The 21633-nt window shown below is 36.4% G+C and overlaps 1 protein-coding gene across 4 annotated transcripts in view; it reads left to right on the top strand.

The window, feature by feature from the left end:
• The window catches only part of KDM4C (lysine demethylase 4C), a 258313-nt gene that overhangs the window by 223364 nt on the left and 13316 nt on the right, over window positions 1-21633 (top strand). For all 4 annotated transcript variants that reach the window (XM_058827575.1, XM_058827573.1, XM_058827574.1 and 1 more), the window contains 2 exons: window positions 1937-2122; window positions 8519-8689. In XM_058827575.1, the coding sequence (XP_058683558.1) occupies window positions 1937-2122; window positions 8519-8689 (357 nt within the window). The remainder of the gene's footprint in view (window positions 1-1936; window positions 2123-8518; window positions 8690-21633) is intronic.

The raw sequence follows: 21633 nt of genomic DNA, 5'->3' as shown, positions 1-21633 counted from the left end.
ACCAGTTACTCCACTTACCTGAAAATGATCTCATGCGCATGAAATAAATGCACAAGATAATCAGCATATGAGCAAAGTGTCTGAAACATTTCTTTTGATGGCAAAATCATCTTTACCTCTTACTAGTTTTTTAAACCCGATGGTGCTACAGTAGAGTGAGCTGAATTCGGGTCCTTTTAGTGAATGATAGCCAAATTTTTTTCATAAGTTCAGATGCTAGGCCCTACTCTTTAGTTTCTGCTTGTTCAAAGCTATACAGGCAGTTTTCTTTCAAAGGGTGAACATGAAGGTGGAACTTGAAGAGTATTTCACATTCAGGGTGGTTACAGGAGCTAGGACCAGTGAGCTTGACAGGACTAGCCTTGACAGGACTAGTAATACCAGAAGTATTACTTCTGTCACAAACTGCATGCCAGAAGCCACTGAAGCTATTTAAGTGCTAAATTATACAATAAAATCTCTTCCAGTTTTATGCAGAATTTGAAAATCAAGAAACAATGGAGAACAAAGTTCCTTGGTCACCTCTGAATAAGAATTAGATGTGAGTTAACAGTAAACACTTAAAGATATTAATCATGCAGCAAAAACACATCAAAATTGTTTTTACTTGTGTTCTCAATATAGGCGAATGAGTGTGTTTAACAAATTGGTGGGCAGCAAATTTAGAGGAAATGAAAGTAAGGAATATATTCCAAGAGTGTTTTATTGAATTGTTTTGTGTCATTGCATAAAATCTGTTTGTAATAGCTGAGATAATTTTGTGATAATCAATAAAATTTGCATGTTTAATAGCCATGATAAGAGCTATCAGAGGATAATTCTCATATGTGATATAAAACAGTTGTCCACAGAAGTTACTGAAGTAATTATTCTATCTAGTGTGCTTGTTAATGCCTTATAAGTGGCAAGGTTCACTTCATGTTGTGTTTTTATTTTTTAGTATATTATAACTTATTTCCCAGACATAGTTAACCTAGCTTATAAAACTTTTCATCTTTTCCTATTGGCTCATTACTTGTGTCACTTACAAAATAGTGACATTATTTTGATGTGGTCTTCATTTTGGCAAAAGGGAAAAAAAACAGTGTGCCTTGATACCACTAAGGCTGTTAACATGACATTGAGTATATGACATGAGGAAATACAACCTACTGTATTGACATTATATTAAATACTCAACCAGTGAAAACCAGGCTAAAAAAAAAAATTGTCTTAGGAACAGCCTTCAGCTGTAGAACTATGCAAATGCTTGAAATAAAGATAATGTCTCTGACTTAGAGGAGATTTATCCACTGTAACAAGCTGTCTGAGGATGTTGTAGAAAATGTTTCCTGAATGTGTTAGATTAGCCATTTTACAGAGTCTGTCTACATATATATCTAGTCCAGCTTCATAGCAGGGAACTAAATTAAATGATGTATGGAGTCCTATTTAGCCTGACATTTCAGTTGGGCCTATTCTCTTTATTTTTTGAGTCTTGCTGTTGTTTCTTGTCAAATCATGTAGATGGGTTTTGATGCACCAATTTTAGAAGAGTAGGTTAATTTTCAGAGTATGGAATTTAAAATTAAACTTTAAAATATCTATCTATCTATCTATCTATCTATCTATCTATCTATCTATCTATCTATCTATCTGTCTATCTATCTATCTATCTATCTATCTATCTATCTATCCATCTATCTATCTAGTGTTTTCTTGCTATAGCATTGGAACAGATTGTCTTCACAATTTATATGAAAAGGCAAAAGTGCTATGTATTAATTATATTACTTAGTTGCCTTGTAATTCATAAATGCTGTTCTTTTTGCTGTGCATATTGTAAGGTGAAAAATACGATAATTGGATCACAAGTAACTTTTCTGTCTGAGTTACTTGCAGGAACCATTTAAGTTGGAGTAATACAGAAAATACTCTGTTTATTTCACTCCTACAGAAATGTATCTTCTGCAGGCAGAGAGTTAAGAAAATCTCTGGTGCCTGCATTCAGTGTTCATATGGACGCTGCCCAGCATCCTTCCATGTTACCTGTGCCCATGCTGCAGGAGTGCTGATGGAACCTGATGACTGGCCATATGTTGTCTACATCACATGTTTCAGGCACAAGATCAACCAAAATGCGGTAAGGAATATGTTTTCTTATTTGTTAAAAAAATGGAGTTGCAGAATTAAAGTATGTAACGAGAAAATGGAGGAAAGGATCCACTCTACGTATTATCATAGTTCCATCTATCATATTTTCATGTATAGCACTCTTTTATAGCTTGAAGGTTTTTCCTTATGCTGTTACCTGGGAGAAGTGATACCTGATATGCCTAACACATTTTTTAATTTAAAGTCCTTGTTGAGTATATTGTTTTGACAGCCAGAACAAATCTCTGAGTTCTCTGTTTTGTTAACCTGAAGTGTATTATAAATACCCAGATCACAATTTTCTGCAAATACTCACAGATCATGTGAGATAATGGATGTGGTGTATATGTAAAATCTTCATTCTGCAGCCAAAGAGTCTCTTGAAAATATCCAGTTATAATTATTTTGTCATCTGGCAAAGTAACATTGGCATGCCATGAAAATTCATGTTATGACTGCCTTTTTATTTTTATTCTGTGCTGAGGAGGGCCTTTTAATTTTAGATGAGACACGATGAAGTTTAATGTCTTTTACTTGAATAAACAGTTACTATCTCAGTTAACAGAGAACTTTTGCTATTCATCCTGGGCTTTTAAAGCTGTATTTTGTTTCCTAGCAAACAGAAGGACTTAACATAGTCTTATTAAGGAAAGAGCTTGCTTAGTTAGTCAAGTTGCAATTTTTTTTTCTCCTTTATGCATTAAGAATGAAAGACATAAACCCAGGTAATGTCTGTATCATATATGTTGTTCTTTTAAGAGCTTGTCAATGAATCCTTGGTCTTAATGACAAGACTTATCAAGACTACTGAAGAGTAGGATTTTCTTCCAAGTATACTAAATTATAATGCTTCCCAACTAATCAGTTCTGAGTGTTCAATCTGCAGGTGATTTTTAAAAAGGGAGACATATCCCTGTTTAAAATTTTCATAGAGTTGTTAAGGTTTAAAATATTTTTGTTTTCCAAAAATGAATGAACACATTAAACCAGCCCACTTTATGTGGTTTTGATTTCTTCATACCTTTTCCAAGAAAACGAATTTAGTTTGAAAAACAAACAAACAAACTTAAACTTCTGTCTGTACAAGCAACTTAAGATACTCTCCTTGGGTTTTTTTGAAAACATTGGTTGAAAATTAATGGATTAAATTCATGGCCAGTAAGAATAGGGCAACCATTTCCCAAATGTTTTATAGTATCTTTCTGGGACAAGTCTCTATAATCTAGGTAGTAGGATTTGCCTCAGTCCCATAAATTCCCTGTTTTCTTAGTGATTTTCTTGACCTATATTAAGTAGTAGAGAAGAAAGGAAACCCCATCAACATCAAAAAGCCAGGATTTTGTGCGACTATTGTTTAAGAGATTGTGTAAAGGACATGGAAAGTGTCTTGGAATGAGACTATTACATCCTTTCCTGAAACTCAGCACTAACTTTTTTGAAAAGATTCACTGTTACGACCTTTTTTTTCCCCTCCATGGATCAGCTAAAAGTTAGGTTTGCAGAAGAGAGATTGAAGTTATGCTTTTGGTGTTTTCAATTGGGCCAAAATTTGGAAAGAATAGATATTTTGTTAAAGAATGTTTTTGTGTAAAAGTATTAGCTTACTCTTGAGACAAAGGAGATTACCATATGTTTTTAAATGCTTGGTTTTATACTCTGTCTTTTGGATAATTAATCTAATCACATCTTTAAGCCTTCGGAAGTTTTCTCACCATTGGTTTTCTTGTTATGCTTTTCTTAGCTATTAGCTATTCCTTCATGCAGAAATAACATTGCTCTTCACCATTAGGCATAGCAATGTATCTTACTTCTAATCAACTTTTTTTTTTTTTGCCTGTTTTAGTTTCCTTGCTTAGAAGCAGAACAGGGAATCATGCAGACTGAAATATTATACTCACTTAGCAAATTTTTACAGGAGTCAAATAGATTATCTTGTCAGTATGAAAAAAATCTCATCTGGTATTTAGCAGGAAACAATGTTCATAAAGCAAGAACACTATTATTTCTCCTGGTTTCAAGAAAAAAACTTTAAATTCTCTGATTTGTCATTAATATAGAAATATTGTATCTAAATGCCGACTACCTTTGTACTGACTTGGTGTTTGCTGCTTTCTTCAAGTTTAAAAAAAAAATCAAAACCAAATAACTCAACAATCAAAGAACAACTTCTGAGCATTAGGAAAAATTGTGACATATACCTATAGTGGTATTTTAATCAATGTAATGTAAATCAGTGAGGGCACTCAACAAAAAATGCCTACCCAAACAGATCACTGTGTATTATTACTATTATTCATGTATCTCTTAACCCCAGTCAAGAGCCTGTTGTAGTGATGAAGTACAATGTGCATCCAACTTACTTATGCCTGTGGACTCAAGAAGAATTTTTCAACATACTTTTATAAGTCTTTTTTTAGAACCTGGACATCAGGTTCTACATTGTCTTCAGTATTTTAGAGTGCCTTTTTGATGTCAGTCATTGAATACTCTGGCAGGGTCTTCTGAAGAAAAATCATCAAAGAGAAAATCAAAAGGGAAAGCATTAATCCTTTAATTCATCTGGTGCTGCCAAATGAAATAAATACAGAAATACTGTGAACTGGAGTCTTTAAATGTTGATACGACTTTTCAAAAATACGTTTCCATGTTCATGGACTCAAAACTAAGCCTCTGAAGGTATAGCTTTAGAAATAACACAAGAATTTTCTAGCAGGACAATTTTTCTATATGGGTTCTATTTTGGGTTATTGCTGTCATTGCATATGTTATTTTTTATGTAAATTGGACTGCCAATATGCCAGGAAGGCTCTGTGATTTGCTACTTACATGTTGTGGTTTGGGGTTTTTTTCCCTTTTTATTCCTTGACTGTGCTTGTCTCTGGGCATGAAACATATCCCTCACACATCTTTGTCATCAAAACTACAAGAACACCTGGAAGTACAGTTGAGAATAGATGCTGCAGATGGATTTGTTTTGATTAAAAGAGCCCATTCACACAAAAAACTGAGGAAAAGGAGTTGTATGCAACTATTGTAACAGAAAAAAAACACAGCCCCAAAAGATCCATATAAGCCCAGTGGATCAGAGAAAGCCAGCTGGAGACAAACCTATACTCCCAGCTGTTTCCTTTGGAAATTGAGATTAGAAGGGGCTATCTAGACAGCCCCAGTAACATTTGAAAGAATAACGATCTTTTTGGAGCTACTTCAAATTACCTTCTACTATTATCAGCCTGTTCTGAAACACTGTAGCACACAAGGGAATGAAGGGATGCTGTCCAATGGAAGCTGTAGATCCTTTTTCTGTTGAATACCTTAATGATAGAGTGTCATTGTTTGCCACTGTCTGCTAACTACCGCCAGCCCCAAACATCTCAGAAAGATTAAGATACTCTTTCAGAAGGAGGTGTTATGCAAAAATCATGAGCTGAATTATTTTAGAAACATCATATGCTGAAATTTGAATTCAAAGGAGTAAAAAACAACATGAGATTTAAGCTCCTGTATGGAATAAGTCTCAGATCTTTTAGGATCCCCTATTAAAAATTGTAGCTTGAGAAACTTTCTGGATATTTAGATGTATATCAGGTACTACTTCATGATAGATAGTTATTATGAATTCATATCCACGTAGTTTACATATTTAAGGTTTTTGCTTTCTGCCATACAGAAAATGAAGGAGAAAGTAATTTTTGCTTTTATCTTTTTGAAGTTTGCACACAGAAGTGGTGATTTTCTTTCTTTGTATTTGGTTCGTTTCTGTATTTCTGCCACTATCTTAGTTTATTCTTGGCTTTGGTACCATTAAAGAAAATCACGCTGTTTAAACTACTGCTTTCTCAATAATCTGGTAACTACCCCAGCTGTTTCTTAATCTGATAGACTCCCTTACATAACAGCTGTCCTTTCTGGTCAAAAATGACATCAATAAATTCTTAACATCAATAAAGTCTTAAGATTTTCTGTCAAGAAATGTTTTCTGGGACATGCAATCGGTTACAGATTGTACTTGTGAGTATGTTTTTCTGAGAAATAAATTAGGAATCCTATGAAGATAACATACTAAAAAATAACCTCCTTGAGCTAGAATGCATTTCTTTGTTTTATTACTTTTTCTAATGAGAAATGGCACTCCTTCTCTGAAAATGTTATCATTAAATGAATCTGTAATGTCTCTTAAAATATAATTTGCACTCCATCTTCTCTGAAGAGTTAGAAGTTCCATCTTCTTTTAAAGAAGAGTTAGACCTTTTAATAGTGCAGTATCTCCTTGGGTTTCTGTAGTATACATTATATACTATATACTATACTATAGTATATATGTATATGTATATATATGTGTCTGTGTGTATGTGTTTACATATAGTGTATATGTATACACATATATGCATACTATATATATATATGCTATGTATATACTATATATATACACACATAGTATAATTTCTACTATCTCACAGAAATAAATCAATTAGTTTACATCTGATACACCTCTGCCTGCACCAAAAGCTGGATAAAATAAAAAAATAGATAAATTAACATGTATTTTTACATATGTTTCAAGATCAGATAAAACATGCTTATGGACATTTTATTGCTCCTATGATAATATCAGTCAATTGTATTTATGTAGTTAATTTTTATGCTTAGTCTACCTATAGATAGTTAAAATTAAGAAGCAACAGTTTTGTTATACATTTAATGGTTAAATAATTTATGATTGTGCTTAGAATGTTATTTCTAGATATACTTTGAAAGACTTTAGGAATGTCATTGAGTTTTACGGTCTGAGGTGCCCTCAACTAAATCCCACAAATGTCTGTGACAGGCAGAGCTCTGACACACAGAGATTTAGTGCACTGCCTATAAAAATGGCACAGAATATTTGTACTTGGTATGCCTTTAGTTTTCAGGAGCAGAGAGGTTTTAAAATTGTAACTCCCATAAATAGGTCCAGGAAAGAAGCCCAATAGTGACAAGAAGTCAGCTCAAAAACCGAAGTCTTCACATTTATGGTGGGTTTTCCCTCTTACGCCAAAGCATTCACTTTACTGCTGGTATTTGAAATCTAACTAAAAGAACTGATGCTGTTCTTTATTCTCTTCAATTCTACTGATAAAAATCCTACAGCTGTAGGATTTTTATCAGACAGTTTTTCATAAAAAACCATAAAAGACCAGATTTTCATAAGACAGTTTTAAGACTATTATATTGACTGAAGAATTTACTGCCGTTGAAAGTTTCAAAAGCAGTACTAGGAAATTTGATAATTACTTTAGTGTGGATTGTGTATTAAAATATTCTTGCACAGTTTATATAAACATTTCTAATAAAAAATATTTCGTCCTTAGATATTCCAGTGCACATGCATCTTACATAACTAGAAACGTTCAACTGTTCAGGTATAGCCAAACTCACAACAGCTTCCCTTTACATAAAAACAACAGACCTTTGTGAGATATTGAACAGTCAAGCTCATAAGAAAGAGGTGCTTTCTGTGTGTGGATGAGAAGATATTGAGTTTATATTTCCTGGTGGAGAAAGTTGCTTCAAAAGTGGAAGGTTCATGGGTATACAATAGCTGTGAGCTGAGATATAACATTTGACTGCATGGTGTGAGCTTCTTAGTGATGCCTTCCTACAGGGTTCCATTGCTTTTATGTTTATAGAATCCATCAAGTAGTTATTGATGTAGAAATTTTGCATAGTTTAACAACCCTGCTAGTCTTCTGATTGATATATTTAGCACTGGAGGATTAGAAGTGGAAAGTGAAAAAAAAAATATTGTTGCTGATATACTATGCAAGTAACTGATGAAGAGTGATCAGTGCTGTTTAAAGTTTTAAAGCAAAAGTTCTGCACAATGTAGGTTAAAAAGTTCCTCAGATAGAGTGGTGTAGACAGCTCTTGCAAGAGCTTGATATGCATTTAATTATTGCATCTCACTGGGCAAATTTTCATTCTATTACACAGAATCATACAGAAATCCAGTACTTCAAAATCTCATCATTTAAAAAAAATCACAACCGTACTTTTGGTTCATTGCATCTTATATCTTCAGGAAAATTTGACAAATTACTCTACAAACAAAATTACAGATTTTTCTAATTATATATTATTGATGTGATGCAGAATAATTTTAAAGCATCAGTATGCATTGATTCTTCAGGTGTTATTTGTTTTCCCACAAAGTGGAGAAATTTTGTATGTAAAAGAAATTATGTTAACATGATTGAATTAATTTAATTTGAAATTTTTATCTTGAGTGGCGAGCTGTTATCAACCCTGTTTTTATACAGGGTTTATGTATTTATGATATATTTTTATGAGTAAGCTGGTATTTAAAATTTATTTTTTCTTTCAAATTCTTCTTTTTTCTTTTAAGAGAGCTAAAGTATGTGGGAAAGCCATTACAGTTGGGCAGACAGTCATCACGAAACATAGAAATACACGATACTATAGTTGCAGAGTCATAGGAGTGACATCACAGCTTTTCTATGAAGTCATGTTTGATGATGGCTCCTTCAGTCTGGATACATTTCCTGAAGACATTGTAGTAAGTACTTTCTCCAATTAATTCTGGTTTGTTTTCTTGATTTTTGGTTTTTGGAGGGGGTTTTGTGGAATTTGATTGGTTTTCTTTTTTTAAATTATAGAATTGGGACCTCTTGAACTACTTATGATCTTGAGGAAATAACATCTTAATGTTCAGTTCATGTTTGTTGCTTTAACTACTGAGAATTGTTATTTTCCAATGGGCTTCCAAACGTTGGTTGTTCTAATTAATTTTTGTCATTTGACCAAATTAATCAAGTGTAATCTTAGAAAATCTTTTAATTAAATAAGAAATATGTATTTAATAAAGGCTATGAAAGAGGGAATTCCATATATCCTTCTCTGTCACTTTGAGGTAACTTGTAAAAATTCCTTGGAAAATAGAAAACTTCTGCTGTAATGTGAGGAATGGCTCTCAAGAATCTATTCTAACAACTTATTTACTCTTCCTGATACTTAGTTTGTGAGATAACATTATTAATGATAAAAATCATCCAAGAAAGATATTAGTTTATCTATAGATAGTGTAGTTTATTACATTTTCAAAAAACAACTGAGATTTTTATTTCCCTTATGCACTTAAATAAACTACCATGGTTCTATAACTTAAAGACCACATTGTGTACTTGGCACATATGAGCAAGATTTGCAATTCAAGAAAGATTCTGTTTCCCTCTACATTTGAAATTGTCTCCATTTTGGAAGACAGATGTCTGCTAGGGAGGGCAGGAGCTTCCCTTGGAATGAAAATGTAGACCCCCTCTCTCTGAATTATTATAATTCTGAAATCAAGGGGCTCTCAGGCAGAGATCTGGGGATAGGAATAACAGTTCTTTACTAGTATGTATAACGAGGCAAACAAACAACAATAACTACAGCATTAGCAAGAAAACAGAACCAGGGACCCCGTGACAGCTTTTGGCTGAGACGGGATGGGGGAGAGGCTTTGCTTCACAAACCCCCTTGGGCGGGCAGTCCCCGTGCTCCTGCGGGGCTCTGAGGAACACTCAGCTGGAACAGCAGGGATGAGCTGAGATCCTGGGCCGGTGGCTGAGGTGTATCAGCAGCTCCGTGGCAGTGCCTGGCACTGCCACACGTCCCGGCAGGACAGAGGGTGTGAGGCCCCCCAGCAAAGAAGGAAGAAGGAGAAGCAGCAGCAGCAGCTCTGTGTGGGTGATGGCAAATTCCCTTGTCCCAGCTGCAACAGCTCCAGCAAAAAGTGTCCCTCTCTGAAGCTGAAGAAGCCCGCCAAACTGTCCCCGTCCTCCACTTTTCCTGCCCACCTTCACCCCTGGGCCCAGCCGAACACTTTGTGTTTCTCAAGTACCCATCAAGTACCCGCAGTCAGGTGCCAGAGAATACTGGCTTTGCAGCTCAAGGGATACTACTCGTAGGTGTGCTCCACATTTTTCTCCTGTGAAACCTGAGCTCTTCTGCTTTCTGTAGACTTAATATTTTCCTAAAAGTAGCATTAACTAATAGATGTATCAGTGGAAAAGATACTGTTGTTCTTAGAAGCTTCTTAGTTATTGAAAAGTCTGGTATCTTTTGAAATTATGGTATTTGAAAGGATGCATTTCAGATCAGTGTTTGGGGATTGAGCTGTTTACCTCCCAGTGGTCTGAACAGAAGTCAGTCAGCAAATCTCTCTTATACATCTTTGAAAATTTATCCTTTAATATGAAACACTGCAACAGTCTCCATTTTCGTGATCAAAGACATTCTGATTTCGGATCATCAAGATACTAAGTAAATGTAGCTGTATTGTTATTAGAAACCCCTTTGGTAAATGCCTGCATCAAGGATATGGTAGGGCAAAGATCAGGAACTGCTTGTTGTCCTAGTGGTGGAGTCTGATCTGGAGCTAAGAATAAATGTAATCGGGTCTGGATATGCCTTAGTGCTTCTCAGATAATGGATGAACAACATATAATTGTTTGATGGAAACACTAAATGAATTCCACATTCCTTAGAGAAATCTTGTTGTGTTTTCATTAGATAATATACCTCCAGCAGTTACTGGAACTGAAAAAAAAGTGTTTTTTCTTCTTCTCAGGCTAAAACTTACTAATCCATGCAATGTGCATGTCAGGTGTTAGTGCTGCTGGGAGGACTTGTTCATCAAATCTGGTGTGAAAGCAGTGTTGCTGCCTGTTGAAAAACTTATTTTTCTAATCTGTTTTCGCTTTTCAACCAGCTCACAAAGATAGCAGGAGCTTTTTCCTCTTCCAGAATGTGCAGAATCCACTACATAATTTCAGCTCAGGTCACAATAGGCCAGAATTCCAATGTTCAGACACAGTGGTTTATTTTTAAGGAGGAAAATAAGGAGCAGGGTAAGTTCAGTGTTGAAGCTTCATGAAACTGTTTACATTCTATAACAACCAAATCAGGGTATACATTATTCTCTTCTTGTATGTATTTCTCTTGGGTTGTGTTAGCATTTACTAAATATATGAGGTGGGGAGTTACTAAGTGTGTTAACTATAGACAAATACTTAGAGTTTAAAGTTCAACATTATTTATTGCTTGGGTGTTATACCTGATTGCTTAGACTAATCACTCCTCACATGCAGGTTTTAACCTATGAATTAGCTGTCTGATAGATATTCTAACCAATCCATTTTCCTTCAACCCAGAAGGTGTAAGAGGTGTAAAGAAGTATATGGATACAATCTTTTCCTGGAAGCAACAGCAGGACAAATTCCTCTTGTAATTTTTGGGAAAACTACAGCAAGGGAGACGGTACATGATATCTTAAAGGACGTGAGGTGACAACTTTGGCAGTTAGTTTAATGATGCATGCATATAACTAGGGAGTGCATGTACTGTAGTCCCGAGTAACTGATACCAGCAGACACCATGTAAGTGTGCTACTTGCCCCTTCTTGAAGTATTAATACTTCCTAACTTGTCAAACAGCCCCAAGAACAGTACTGCTCTGACTAGTAGGGCAGATGTCAGTTCATAGGTTATGCATAATTTTTCAGTTCTTTGGTCTGATCATTTAGGGAGGGTATCCCCCTCAAAAAAATTCCTTTTTTTGGGTTGTTTTTGTTTTGATTCCTAATAGCTGTGGCACTTTTGCATATCTTAGCATTTTGCTAGAAATGGTTACTCTTAGTATATAGCTAGAAGATTTGTTTCTGTATGTATTATGGCTGCCAATATGCCTTATATACTATATATAGGATTTGGATGAAGTTATTCCCATGTTACCTTATTAAAATCACAGAAGAACAGGGAGGCTGTGCAGTATGCATGTTTGGGGGGAGATAGATACCATCACATTATATTGATTGCAGGGAAGAAAATGTAATTGCAGAGTGAAGCATGCTTTGAGTCTGTCAAGAGGTCTGATTATAGAAGAGCTGAACACACATCTCCTGAAGTAGTAAACATCCTTCCAGGCACTTGCTCCATTAAGTGCCCTGGTCCTTCAGTGATGAGTTTACAGATATTTCTTGTGTTATCAGAACACCTAGGTGAACAAAAATGAGTGTAATTTCTGCCATGACACAACCACACTGTGTTTTAGTTTACTTATAAGTGTGTAAATGTTGGTGTTATCCATTGAGAAGGTAAAGTGGGTCTGTGGGTAGTTATGTTCACAACCCAAAATGAACTTTAATTACTAGAATCTATAAATGAAATAACATTGTTTTAACATGGTAGTTTATGGAGTGCTGTTGTAATTATTCCTTCAGAGCATCTTAAGTGTTGATGAAATGAGATGTGTCTGGAAGAACAATTGATCCTATATTCAGGAGTTCATGAGAATTTTTTTCAGAATCACAATTTGGTAATTTTCTGAGGTTCTGAGAATATCCAAAAAGCATCCTCTTTAAAAAGTATATATACTAGTTCTGGTTAAGACATTCAGATTATAGCTGTCAAAAGAAGGAATGGGAAATTAATTTTCACAGAATCATATAGGTGAGAAAAGAACTTTAAAATCATTGAGTTCAACCATTAACCTAATACTGCTGAGGCTATCACTAAACCATTCCCATAAGTGCCTGAGCCTCCTTTTCTCCAAGCTAAATACCCCCAGCTCCCTCAGCCACTCCTTGCAGGACTTGTGCTCCAGACCCTTCACCAGCTCCATTGCCCTTCACTGGTCTCCCTCCAGCACCTCAATGATCTTCTTGGAGTGAGGGGCCCAAAACTGAACACAATTCAAGGTGCTCCCTCACCAGTGCTGAGTACAGGGGACAATCCCTGCCCTGCTCCTGGTGGCCACAGAATTGCTGGTACAGGCCAGGATGACATTGGCCTACAAACCTGGAATGCTGACTGGCAGTGTTGTGACCCAAGGGCAGGACCCAGCACTTGCCATGGCTGAACCTCACACCACTGGCCTTGGCCCATGATCCAGCATGTCCACATCTTTCTGCAGAGACTTTCTACCCTCCAACAGGTCAACACTCCCACCCAGCTCGGTGTTATCTCTAATATGACTGACTGTTCATTTGATCCTGTTGTCCAGATCATCAGTAAAATTATTCAACAGAACTGTCTCCAGTACTGACCCCTGGGGAATGACCAGGGCTGGTCATTACATCTGGATGTAATTACATCCACTACCACTCTGAGCCCAGACTTGCAGAAGATTTTTTACCCAGTGAACAGTGTGTCTGTCTAAACCATGGAAACCCCAGTTTCTCCAGGGGAATATTGTGTAAAATGCCATCAAAGGCTTTATGAAAGTCCAGGCAGACAACATATACAACCTTTTCCTTATCCACTAAGTCATCTTGTCACAGAAGGAGATCCTGTTGGTCAAGCAGCACCTGCTTTTCACAAACTCCTGCTGCCTGGCCCTCGTCATTTCATTGTACTGCACATGTGGTTTGATGACACTTGGGATGATCTGCTCCATGACTTTCCTTGGCACTGAGAGAAAGTGCCACTTTCCCTGGCACTCAGTCTGACAGGCCTGTAGTTCCCTGAGTTCACATTTTGACCCACCTTGAAGATGGGTGTAACATTTGTCAACTTCCATTCGACTGGGACCTCCCAAGTTAACCTGAACTGCCTGAGGCAATGTGGCTCAGCAAGCTCTTCCACCAGGTCCCTGAGTGGAGGGATTTCACCCAGTCCCATTGTGTGTGTCTAATTGGTGTAGCAGGTTTCTGACCATTTCCTCTTGGATTGTGGGGGCTTCATTCTTCTCCCTATCCATCTTCCAGGTCAAGTGACTGGTTCTCACAGAACAACTGGTATTAAAGACTGAGGTGAAGGCAGCAGTTAAGTACCTCAGTCTTTTCCTCATGCTTTGTCCACAGCATGTCCACTATGTTTCCCCACAGCATCCCATTAAGGATGGAGAATCCTTTTAGCTTGACTTTACTTTTTGGCTTTAGCTTTACTTTCGGTGTGAATGTTTACCAAAATATTTTTCATTGTCTTTTATGGGAGTAGACAGATTACATTCCAGCTGGGCTTTGGCCCTTCTGATTTTCTGTCTGCATAACCTCATAACATCCTTGTAGTTCTCCTGAGCTGGCTGCCTCTTCTTGTTAAGGTGATAAACTCTCCTTTCTTTCCTGAGCTACTGATGGATCTCTCTGTTGAGAGATAATTTCAGTTCATTTTTGCATGTGTCATGTTGCTCTGTCTGACATTTTCCTTGATTTTTTTTTTGTCTACCAGTTTTTTGTAAGTGGATGCCACCTTATGTTGAGGAAAAATTCAAGCATGAAGAAAGCTCCACCAAGCAGTGAATTTTTTAACATATCAACAGTGATACCTGAATCCTTAACAGAATTTTGTTGATAATTATTGCAAGTACTTTCCTTCAGCAGCACCCAAGAGAGTCTTCAGAAGAGAAAATGAGGAGATTAAAGTCTGTCTTTCTGTGTCTGTCAATACTTTAAATTTGCCACTGTCAGGAGATGGAGGAACAGGGCTCTTGAGAACTCTGACAACCAAAGTACTTCACTGAAATTATTACAAAGGCTAAAGTTTCTTACTGTGTGCACCCAGATTTCAGCACCTAAAATTGTTACCCCCTGCTTTCTTTGTTAGAATAAGAAAGGACAGGAAAAAAAAAGCAGATTTTAGTTACTAGTATTTGAAGAAAAAAACCACCTGTCAATGTGATAGCAATGTAGTTTAAGAATCTGTTAATGAAATAAACCCCTAACAATAATGCAGATTTTTCAGTGAGGGACTTCTTTGCAATCCTCTACTATCCCAGACAACTCATATCCTCTCTTCACATCCTACAAAATTATGAAATGAAAGTTTTGACATCCCATGACCCACACTCTGTTGTATATGCACCCTACTGTATACACATATACTCTATACCCTGTGTGTGTAAAGCTGCCAATTTTATCTACTTTGGTGATCATGGACTTATTGAGGTTTTGCATGATCCTTCCTGGTCTCTATATTTGGCAGGGGTTCGAAACTGCGAAGGCATTTATAACCTTAGTAATTACCTGAGACAAGGGGAGCTAATTGGGGTAATTTACAGGTGAGGGAGTTAGGGTGAATACAGATTGTCCCAAGACAATCAGGTATTATTAGACAAATAAGAGACAGAACAGATTTACTTCATCCTCCTTTGAGATGCAGAACAAATGGGATTTAGCTGGACAGTTTTTCAAAGATTAATTCCTCCAGGCTAGCAAAAGGGAATATTAGGAGAAACTATAATGTGCTATTATTTTGGTGGGATTTTGCATGTGCAGATTAGAAAAGGTAGCTCACTTTTGAGAGCTGTGAGTGTCAGTGCTCAGGATGCAGTTTCAAGAACAAAATCTTACGTGATTTTAGGAACTTCTCAGTAATGGCTTGGTCCATGACTACTGACTTCCACTGGTGCAGGATGTGTGTGTCTGCAGATGTGATACTCAGTCAGCTTCTCAGTATCTGTTATGTTCATAAATTTGCCTCTGCTTTTGAAAAACCATACTTCTTGAACAGTACACCTTTGGAAGTATTGGGCTAGCATGTAAATCTTGAGAGTCCATTTAATGTCCACCTGTATCTAAAAAACCAGTTTTTATTCTAGCCCTAGTAATATGGGCTGTGTTCTTTTAACAGTCTGTCTTACAAAGAAGACATATGCTACTTTTCTTGTATCAACCTTACTTGGCATTTTAAATTACTAAACTCCTGACTAGTTTCCAGCATTTTTTTTTCCAGTGATTTCTCTTCTGTATGCCTTTCTCTCTTTATGTCTTCTGACAACTCTTTTCTACTTGTCTACCTGTTCAAATCAAAATTTTAAATAGTAGTGTTTGCTGACTCTTCGTGAAAGATCCATTAGACTGCCGGCATACAATAATTGCTTACTGTTCAAGTTTTATTATAATGGCATGTAAATCTGTAAAAATTGGTAAGGAAATTAGAATTATTTAATTTGCACATTTTCTGGGCAATCTATAGATTTTGGGTGCACTCCAGTATCATCATCACCAGCAGTTTCTGAGACTGTGTTATAGGAATGTAATGCATTTCTGAAGGCAACAAGAGGCTAGATTGTATTTGCTATAAACTTAGTCAAAAGTTCTGAGAATTGTTTTTGTGGGAAAAGAGATAAAATGAATTACAATAGTTTTAGCAACTTTCTAAAAGACTTCTTAACTGTGGCATTGAGTCTGTAAGCTGAATAATGTGCAATTAATGTTGGGCTGGTACAATTGTTTTTTGCAGCATTACAAAATTGCTATGTAATCAAACTTACTACTCAGCATATTGTATGATGTCATCAAGTAATTCTGAAAACTTTTGGAAAGCAAATTTGAGAGCTGTGTGACATGTCTCAGAAGACTTAAGTTTCTTCTTCTGGCTTGATGGATGTATAGAGATTGTGTAGGATTTTACATTCTTGTTCTGTGAAATACTTCAATAATTTAAATATTTATGTATGTTATGAAGAATTTACTTTGAGCTTGTGAACAGGGAAAATTAATTTTAACATACTTTTGTAGTTGTGAACTTTTCCACTAGATTTACAAGTCCCTATACACAGAATGCTATGGTTTTTACATGTGAATAATTGTTTGCATCTTCTGAATACTAATACAAATTAACTCCTGTTTTTAAAACTATGCTCTTAATGAGTTAAAACCAAGCTATTTCAAAATCAAAGACTAAGTTATAAGGCTGCAGGTTGAAGGGTTTTATTTCATTGTTTAACTCATGAAGCTACAAAGCATCAGCAGATGTAATAGTCTTATTTTAATCTAAAACTTGTACAGTAGTATAACTCTTGATATAAGTGAGTCACTTTCACTTTAATCCATTATGGAGAACATGAATAACTTTGCTTTTGCTCTTGCTTTTTTGTTTCCTAGATCAGCAGAAAGGCAGGCAACTTAGTAGATAAGCATAAAAGATGAATATTGAACAGATTGTAGGCAAATTAAAGCTTCAAATATAAGTATTATCTTTATACCATTTCCTTGTAGAATAGCCTTTCCACTTTATGATTAAATGCTTTATGGATCCTTAACAATAATGACATTAGATGAGTTGAAGGTAATGCCTCATAGCTCAGCAGGAGAAACAAAATGGAAGATAAATCATTACTTTGCAGTTCATGATAAGATGGCTGACTTGGAAGTGAGGCAAGTGAGAGACAGAAATACATTACAATGTTTCTTGTGTTTGCAAAAACAATGTGTGTCCTTGTCCGGGACCATGAGTACAGCTGCGATGAGCCTATGGAGCATAGTTAAATCCCTAGAATTTGCACAGGAATCTTTGAGATGAGGTGGGGCTACTGGGATTGGGATAGGAGCATTATTTCACCTCCCACCTCTTTTCTGAGGTAATCCAGGAATTGTAGGACTTTTTCATCTGTTATTTTAGAATACTGTTGTGAAGAAGATTATTTCCAGATTTATGGGCAGTCAGTGGAGGAAGTGTTAGAATACTTGCATTTTCCTTCATGTGTGTGTTGCATCCTAAGGAAGGGGCAGGAGCAGCACATGAGCTTGTCTTTGTACTCATCTGACTTACAGGGAGTCAATATACAGGTGGGCAGGATACAAGGTGCTAGGGTAGCATTCAGTCTCATCTGACTTTAATGTAAGCGTAAGATAGGGTTTTCTGCTGCACTACAGAAACCTTGTTCCTCATATCAAATTAGACATCCAGGTGTCCTTGGCAACTTCAACTTTCTACTGCTGACACTCAATGTTGTCCCATAAAAGTATATTGTACCCTTCAGTGTCCTCTCTACTGTACCTTATTGTGATCCTGGTACTACAGTGCCACCCTGGACATCCTAAGTCCCATTCTGCGAGTTGTTGTCTTCTGGGCAATTTTGTGTCTATCAATTAGCATTTTGCATGAATTTGCATTGCATTTGCTGAAAGGCAATGCAATAGTTAAAATAGTAACTTTCTAAGCTGAATAGAAAATAAGAAGATTTTAGATTTATATGAGAATGCATGGTTTCCAGTTTTCTTTTGTAAAAGCCTATATTCATTTTGTAGGAGAACATTCAGTAATAGTTTAAAGACTCAGTAATAGTTTAAGGACAACATATTATACATCTATTTAAAGTATTTTTATACTCCTATTCCATGATTCAAGGCTAAATTTGTTGAATTACAGTAAATATTCTGTTAATCTGGTGATTTCACTGAATTTATACCAATTCAAACCCGGAACTGTGCTCCTGGGAATCAGGCCTTCTCTTTCAAATGCTAATGCACTGTGTAAATTGCTGTTCCTGTTTAGATAAAAATCTGACTGTGACAAATTAGCTACCACTCTCCTTTTTATTCAAATTGTTGTGGAACATATGAAACCTAATTTTGTGTTTCTAAAAAATTGCATCAACTAGTATATACTATCACCTTTGGAAAGAAAAACAGTTTGACAATCTGTTGAGATTAGTGGTTGTTTCAGAGAGTTTCCACAATTTGTTTCTCCGCTTGCAGTTTAATAGTGTTGGTAGATATTAATGCAGTGTGGTATTTGTGTGTATGGCCAGCTTTTCTAAATTGGAGGTGTTGTTTATATTGCATTAGTCATGCTCCTTTTACAAAACAATCACCAGTGAGCAGGACTGTGGAAGCTTAATCAATTGCACTTGTGTTGAAAGTTAGTATTAGCTGAAGAAATGTAAGCAGAAAAGAAAATTTGGATCAAGTCCTTTTGCAGAATGGCCTTGGAAAGGCCACTTCCTGACGGTATGGCCACCCTTTGCTTGCTTCTGCAAGAAGCAACGAGAAGCTTGCTTCTCCTTCTTATCATACCATTGTCATTTGGTTTCTCTTGGTACACGGAGCACTATCTCATTATGTGTACCCTAGTAGCAATGAGGTAGGGTAGTAAATTTAACCCAGGTCTTAATTTAAGGGGAAAATTTAAAAGCTGTAGTTCAGCTAGAGTAACCATGAAGACCATCTCTGTGCAAAAGCCAAATAATCAGGCCTTAATTTTTCTTACTTTTTCATTGAGTTTTGAGTCTAGAGACTAGAAACCCACTTGAAATTGTACCAGCGAAAATCAGATGTAGTGTGTTTTGTCTGTGTTGTGAGAAGTTACTGTTAAATTTGTGATTAACACAAGAATACTCTTTTGCTTTAAATTGAGTGAATGTGTTATGAATTTAGTTTACTGTAAAGTGAATATCAGTTTCTCAAATATAAGAGGACAGAAGTGTTTTGGAGTTTTGGAGACCATGCATTAATTTAAAGTTATTTTTCAGAAACCATGACATTTCTAGGATAAAAGTCAATACAATGGCTTTCTCCATGCAAATTTTTGTTAGACTAACAGTGAGGCCTGAACTATTCTTAGATGTCACCGCACCAGTGTTTTTTCTCAGCCAGGCTGGCTCCTGGCACAGCAACAGGAGTGGGCTGCCCCCAGAGAGACAGGCAGTCCCGGATGCAGCTTGCGGGGAGAAATGTGGGTCAATACATCACACTCTATGGCTTTTGGATGGTAAGATGCACCAAGGATCAGAGTAAAGGACGGAGAGAGATCTTTGGTATGAAGCCCAAAGAGTTTATTCCCTGCGGGGAGATCAGGGACCAAAACACCAAGAATAGGGTGAAACAGTAGCTTATAAACAGGGAAGAATCAGTGGGAGGATACAATGCAGCAACCAACCAGGGAATCTTAGGGGAGGGATACAAGGCAGGGTATACATTTCACAAACCAATAGGGGAACACAGGGGGAGGGTACAGATCAAATACCTCAGAGGGGTCCCTGGCATTGGGATCGACGGGGAACCGTCCAGCAAAAATGGTAGGTACCAGGTGGGATTGACAGCGAAGGTCCTGGAATAAGGGATTGGGTTACACTGACAGATAATTGGGAAACTGAGATGATTGGTTCAAGGGGAGACTGACACTGAATGTTCTGGAACATGGGGAAGGGTTTTGGGGTAAGTGACAGTGGGAAGAGGTGGGGATAACCGGGGGCACACCAACCACAAAACAATCCGTAATACTGACAATAACAAAATGCCCTACCACACTTAGATATTTAAGAAATGCAGGTAATGGCAGAAAATGAACATTTTCTATTTCTCTGATTGATTTTAATAATATGTATAAATTTATGAACAAACACAGCATGATTTAGAGTAAAAATGATATGTAGGTACATAGGAAAGCCAAGTTTAGTGCAATTACAGAATCTGACTTCTTTCTAGTCAGTCTTTTAATATCTGCTTCTCTTTGATCTTTGTAACCTCAGGGCTAGATTATGAGTTTTCAGTCTGCCAGGAGGAGGATTAAAATACTGTGCCATGGCCCCTCCGCAGCAGGGATGGAACAATACAGAAAGGATCTGTTTCACCAGGCACACTGTGGGGCTGAAGCCAAGCTTCTGCTTGCCTCTGCCTTTTGCCATTCCATCTTGCCTGACTGCATGGACAAGAGTATACTGGAATTTGGAAGAACTTTATAATACAGAAAGCTGCAGCAGCAGAATGAAATGTATTCTTACACAGTCTTTCTGGAAGACTGCTGTTGAGTGATTGAAATACGTTTTCCTAGAGGATTTTGGTGTCATATGATACAGAAATAATGAGTGATTTTGAAAGATGAGAAATACATTCAGCTAAAATAATTGTTACAAATACTATTTTTGAGCTAACATTTGCACCAATTTTAAACTCATAGCATCTCAGAAAAAATAATCCATGTCACGTTCTATGTATTTTTATTCGTATCCATTACCATTAAGTGAAATAATTTATTGAATTTCTGTTTATCTTACTCTCTTGCTATGCTTACAGTGACATACAGCAGAAAGCAGATTAGAAGTATATAGTAGTTCACAAAACCTGTTGCAAGAATCACACTTAACCACTTCTAAGCTGTGTTGTGTATGTCAATTATAACATCAGTGGTATTTGACAACAATTTCAAAAACAGTAAGGCATTTTGTACCTTGTTTTGGAAACAAAACAGATCAAGAAGTGAAAGCCAGGAGTGTCAAAGAGATGCAGAAATGTTTGCTAAATGACATTGAGAAAAATACTGTAATTTGAATACCATTTAAACAAAATATTTTATTCTGAATATAGTCTAAACCAAATGATTTGAAAAATAACAAAGCTCAATGCTGTGTCTGCCAGTTAAACTGATAAACAGTGCTATTAGTACTAAGGAAAGTAAAACAGCAGCTCCTGAGGTTGTTCATGGGTTTGGGATTGCTCAGTTAAAACACTCCTGAAGAAAGAGGTGCCAGACAGATTTGTTTTCTGTTTTAGTTAATGCTTGATGACAGTTGACTGCTCCATGTTAAGGATTTTGTACAGTCATCCCCCTGGGACATGTGTGGAAGAATGTTAATGATATGGTAGATTTTAAAATTACTTACCTAGTTTCAAAAGGATGAAACGGTTTAGAAAAAGAGAAGGCTAGTGTGCCTATTTAGAAATTTACTTTAAATTTATGCCAGTTGATGAATGTAAACCTCAGGTTTTTAAACAGTGATGTAAGTGTTATGGTTTGA

This window comes from Poecile atricapillus, chromosome Z (genome assembly GCF_030490865.1).
Source record: "Poecile atricapillus isolate bPoeAtr1 chromosome Z, bPoeAtr1.hap1, whole genome shotgun sequence".
NCBI lineage: Eukaryota > Metazoa > Chordata > Aves > Passeriformes > Paridae > Poecile > Poecile atricapillus.
The sequence above is the reverse complement of the archived record's forward strand: the minus strand, read 5'-3'. Positions and strand labels throughout refer to the sequence as shown.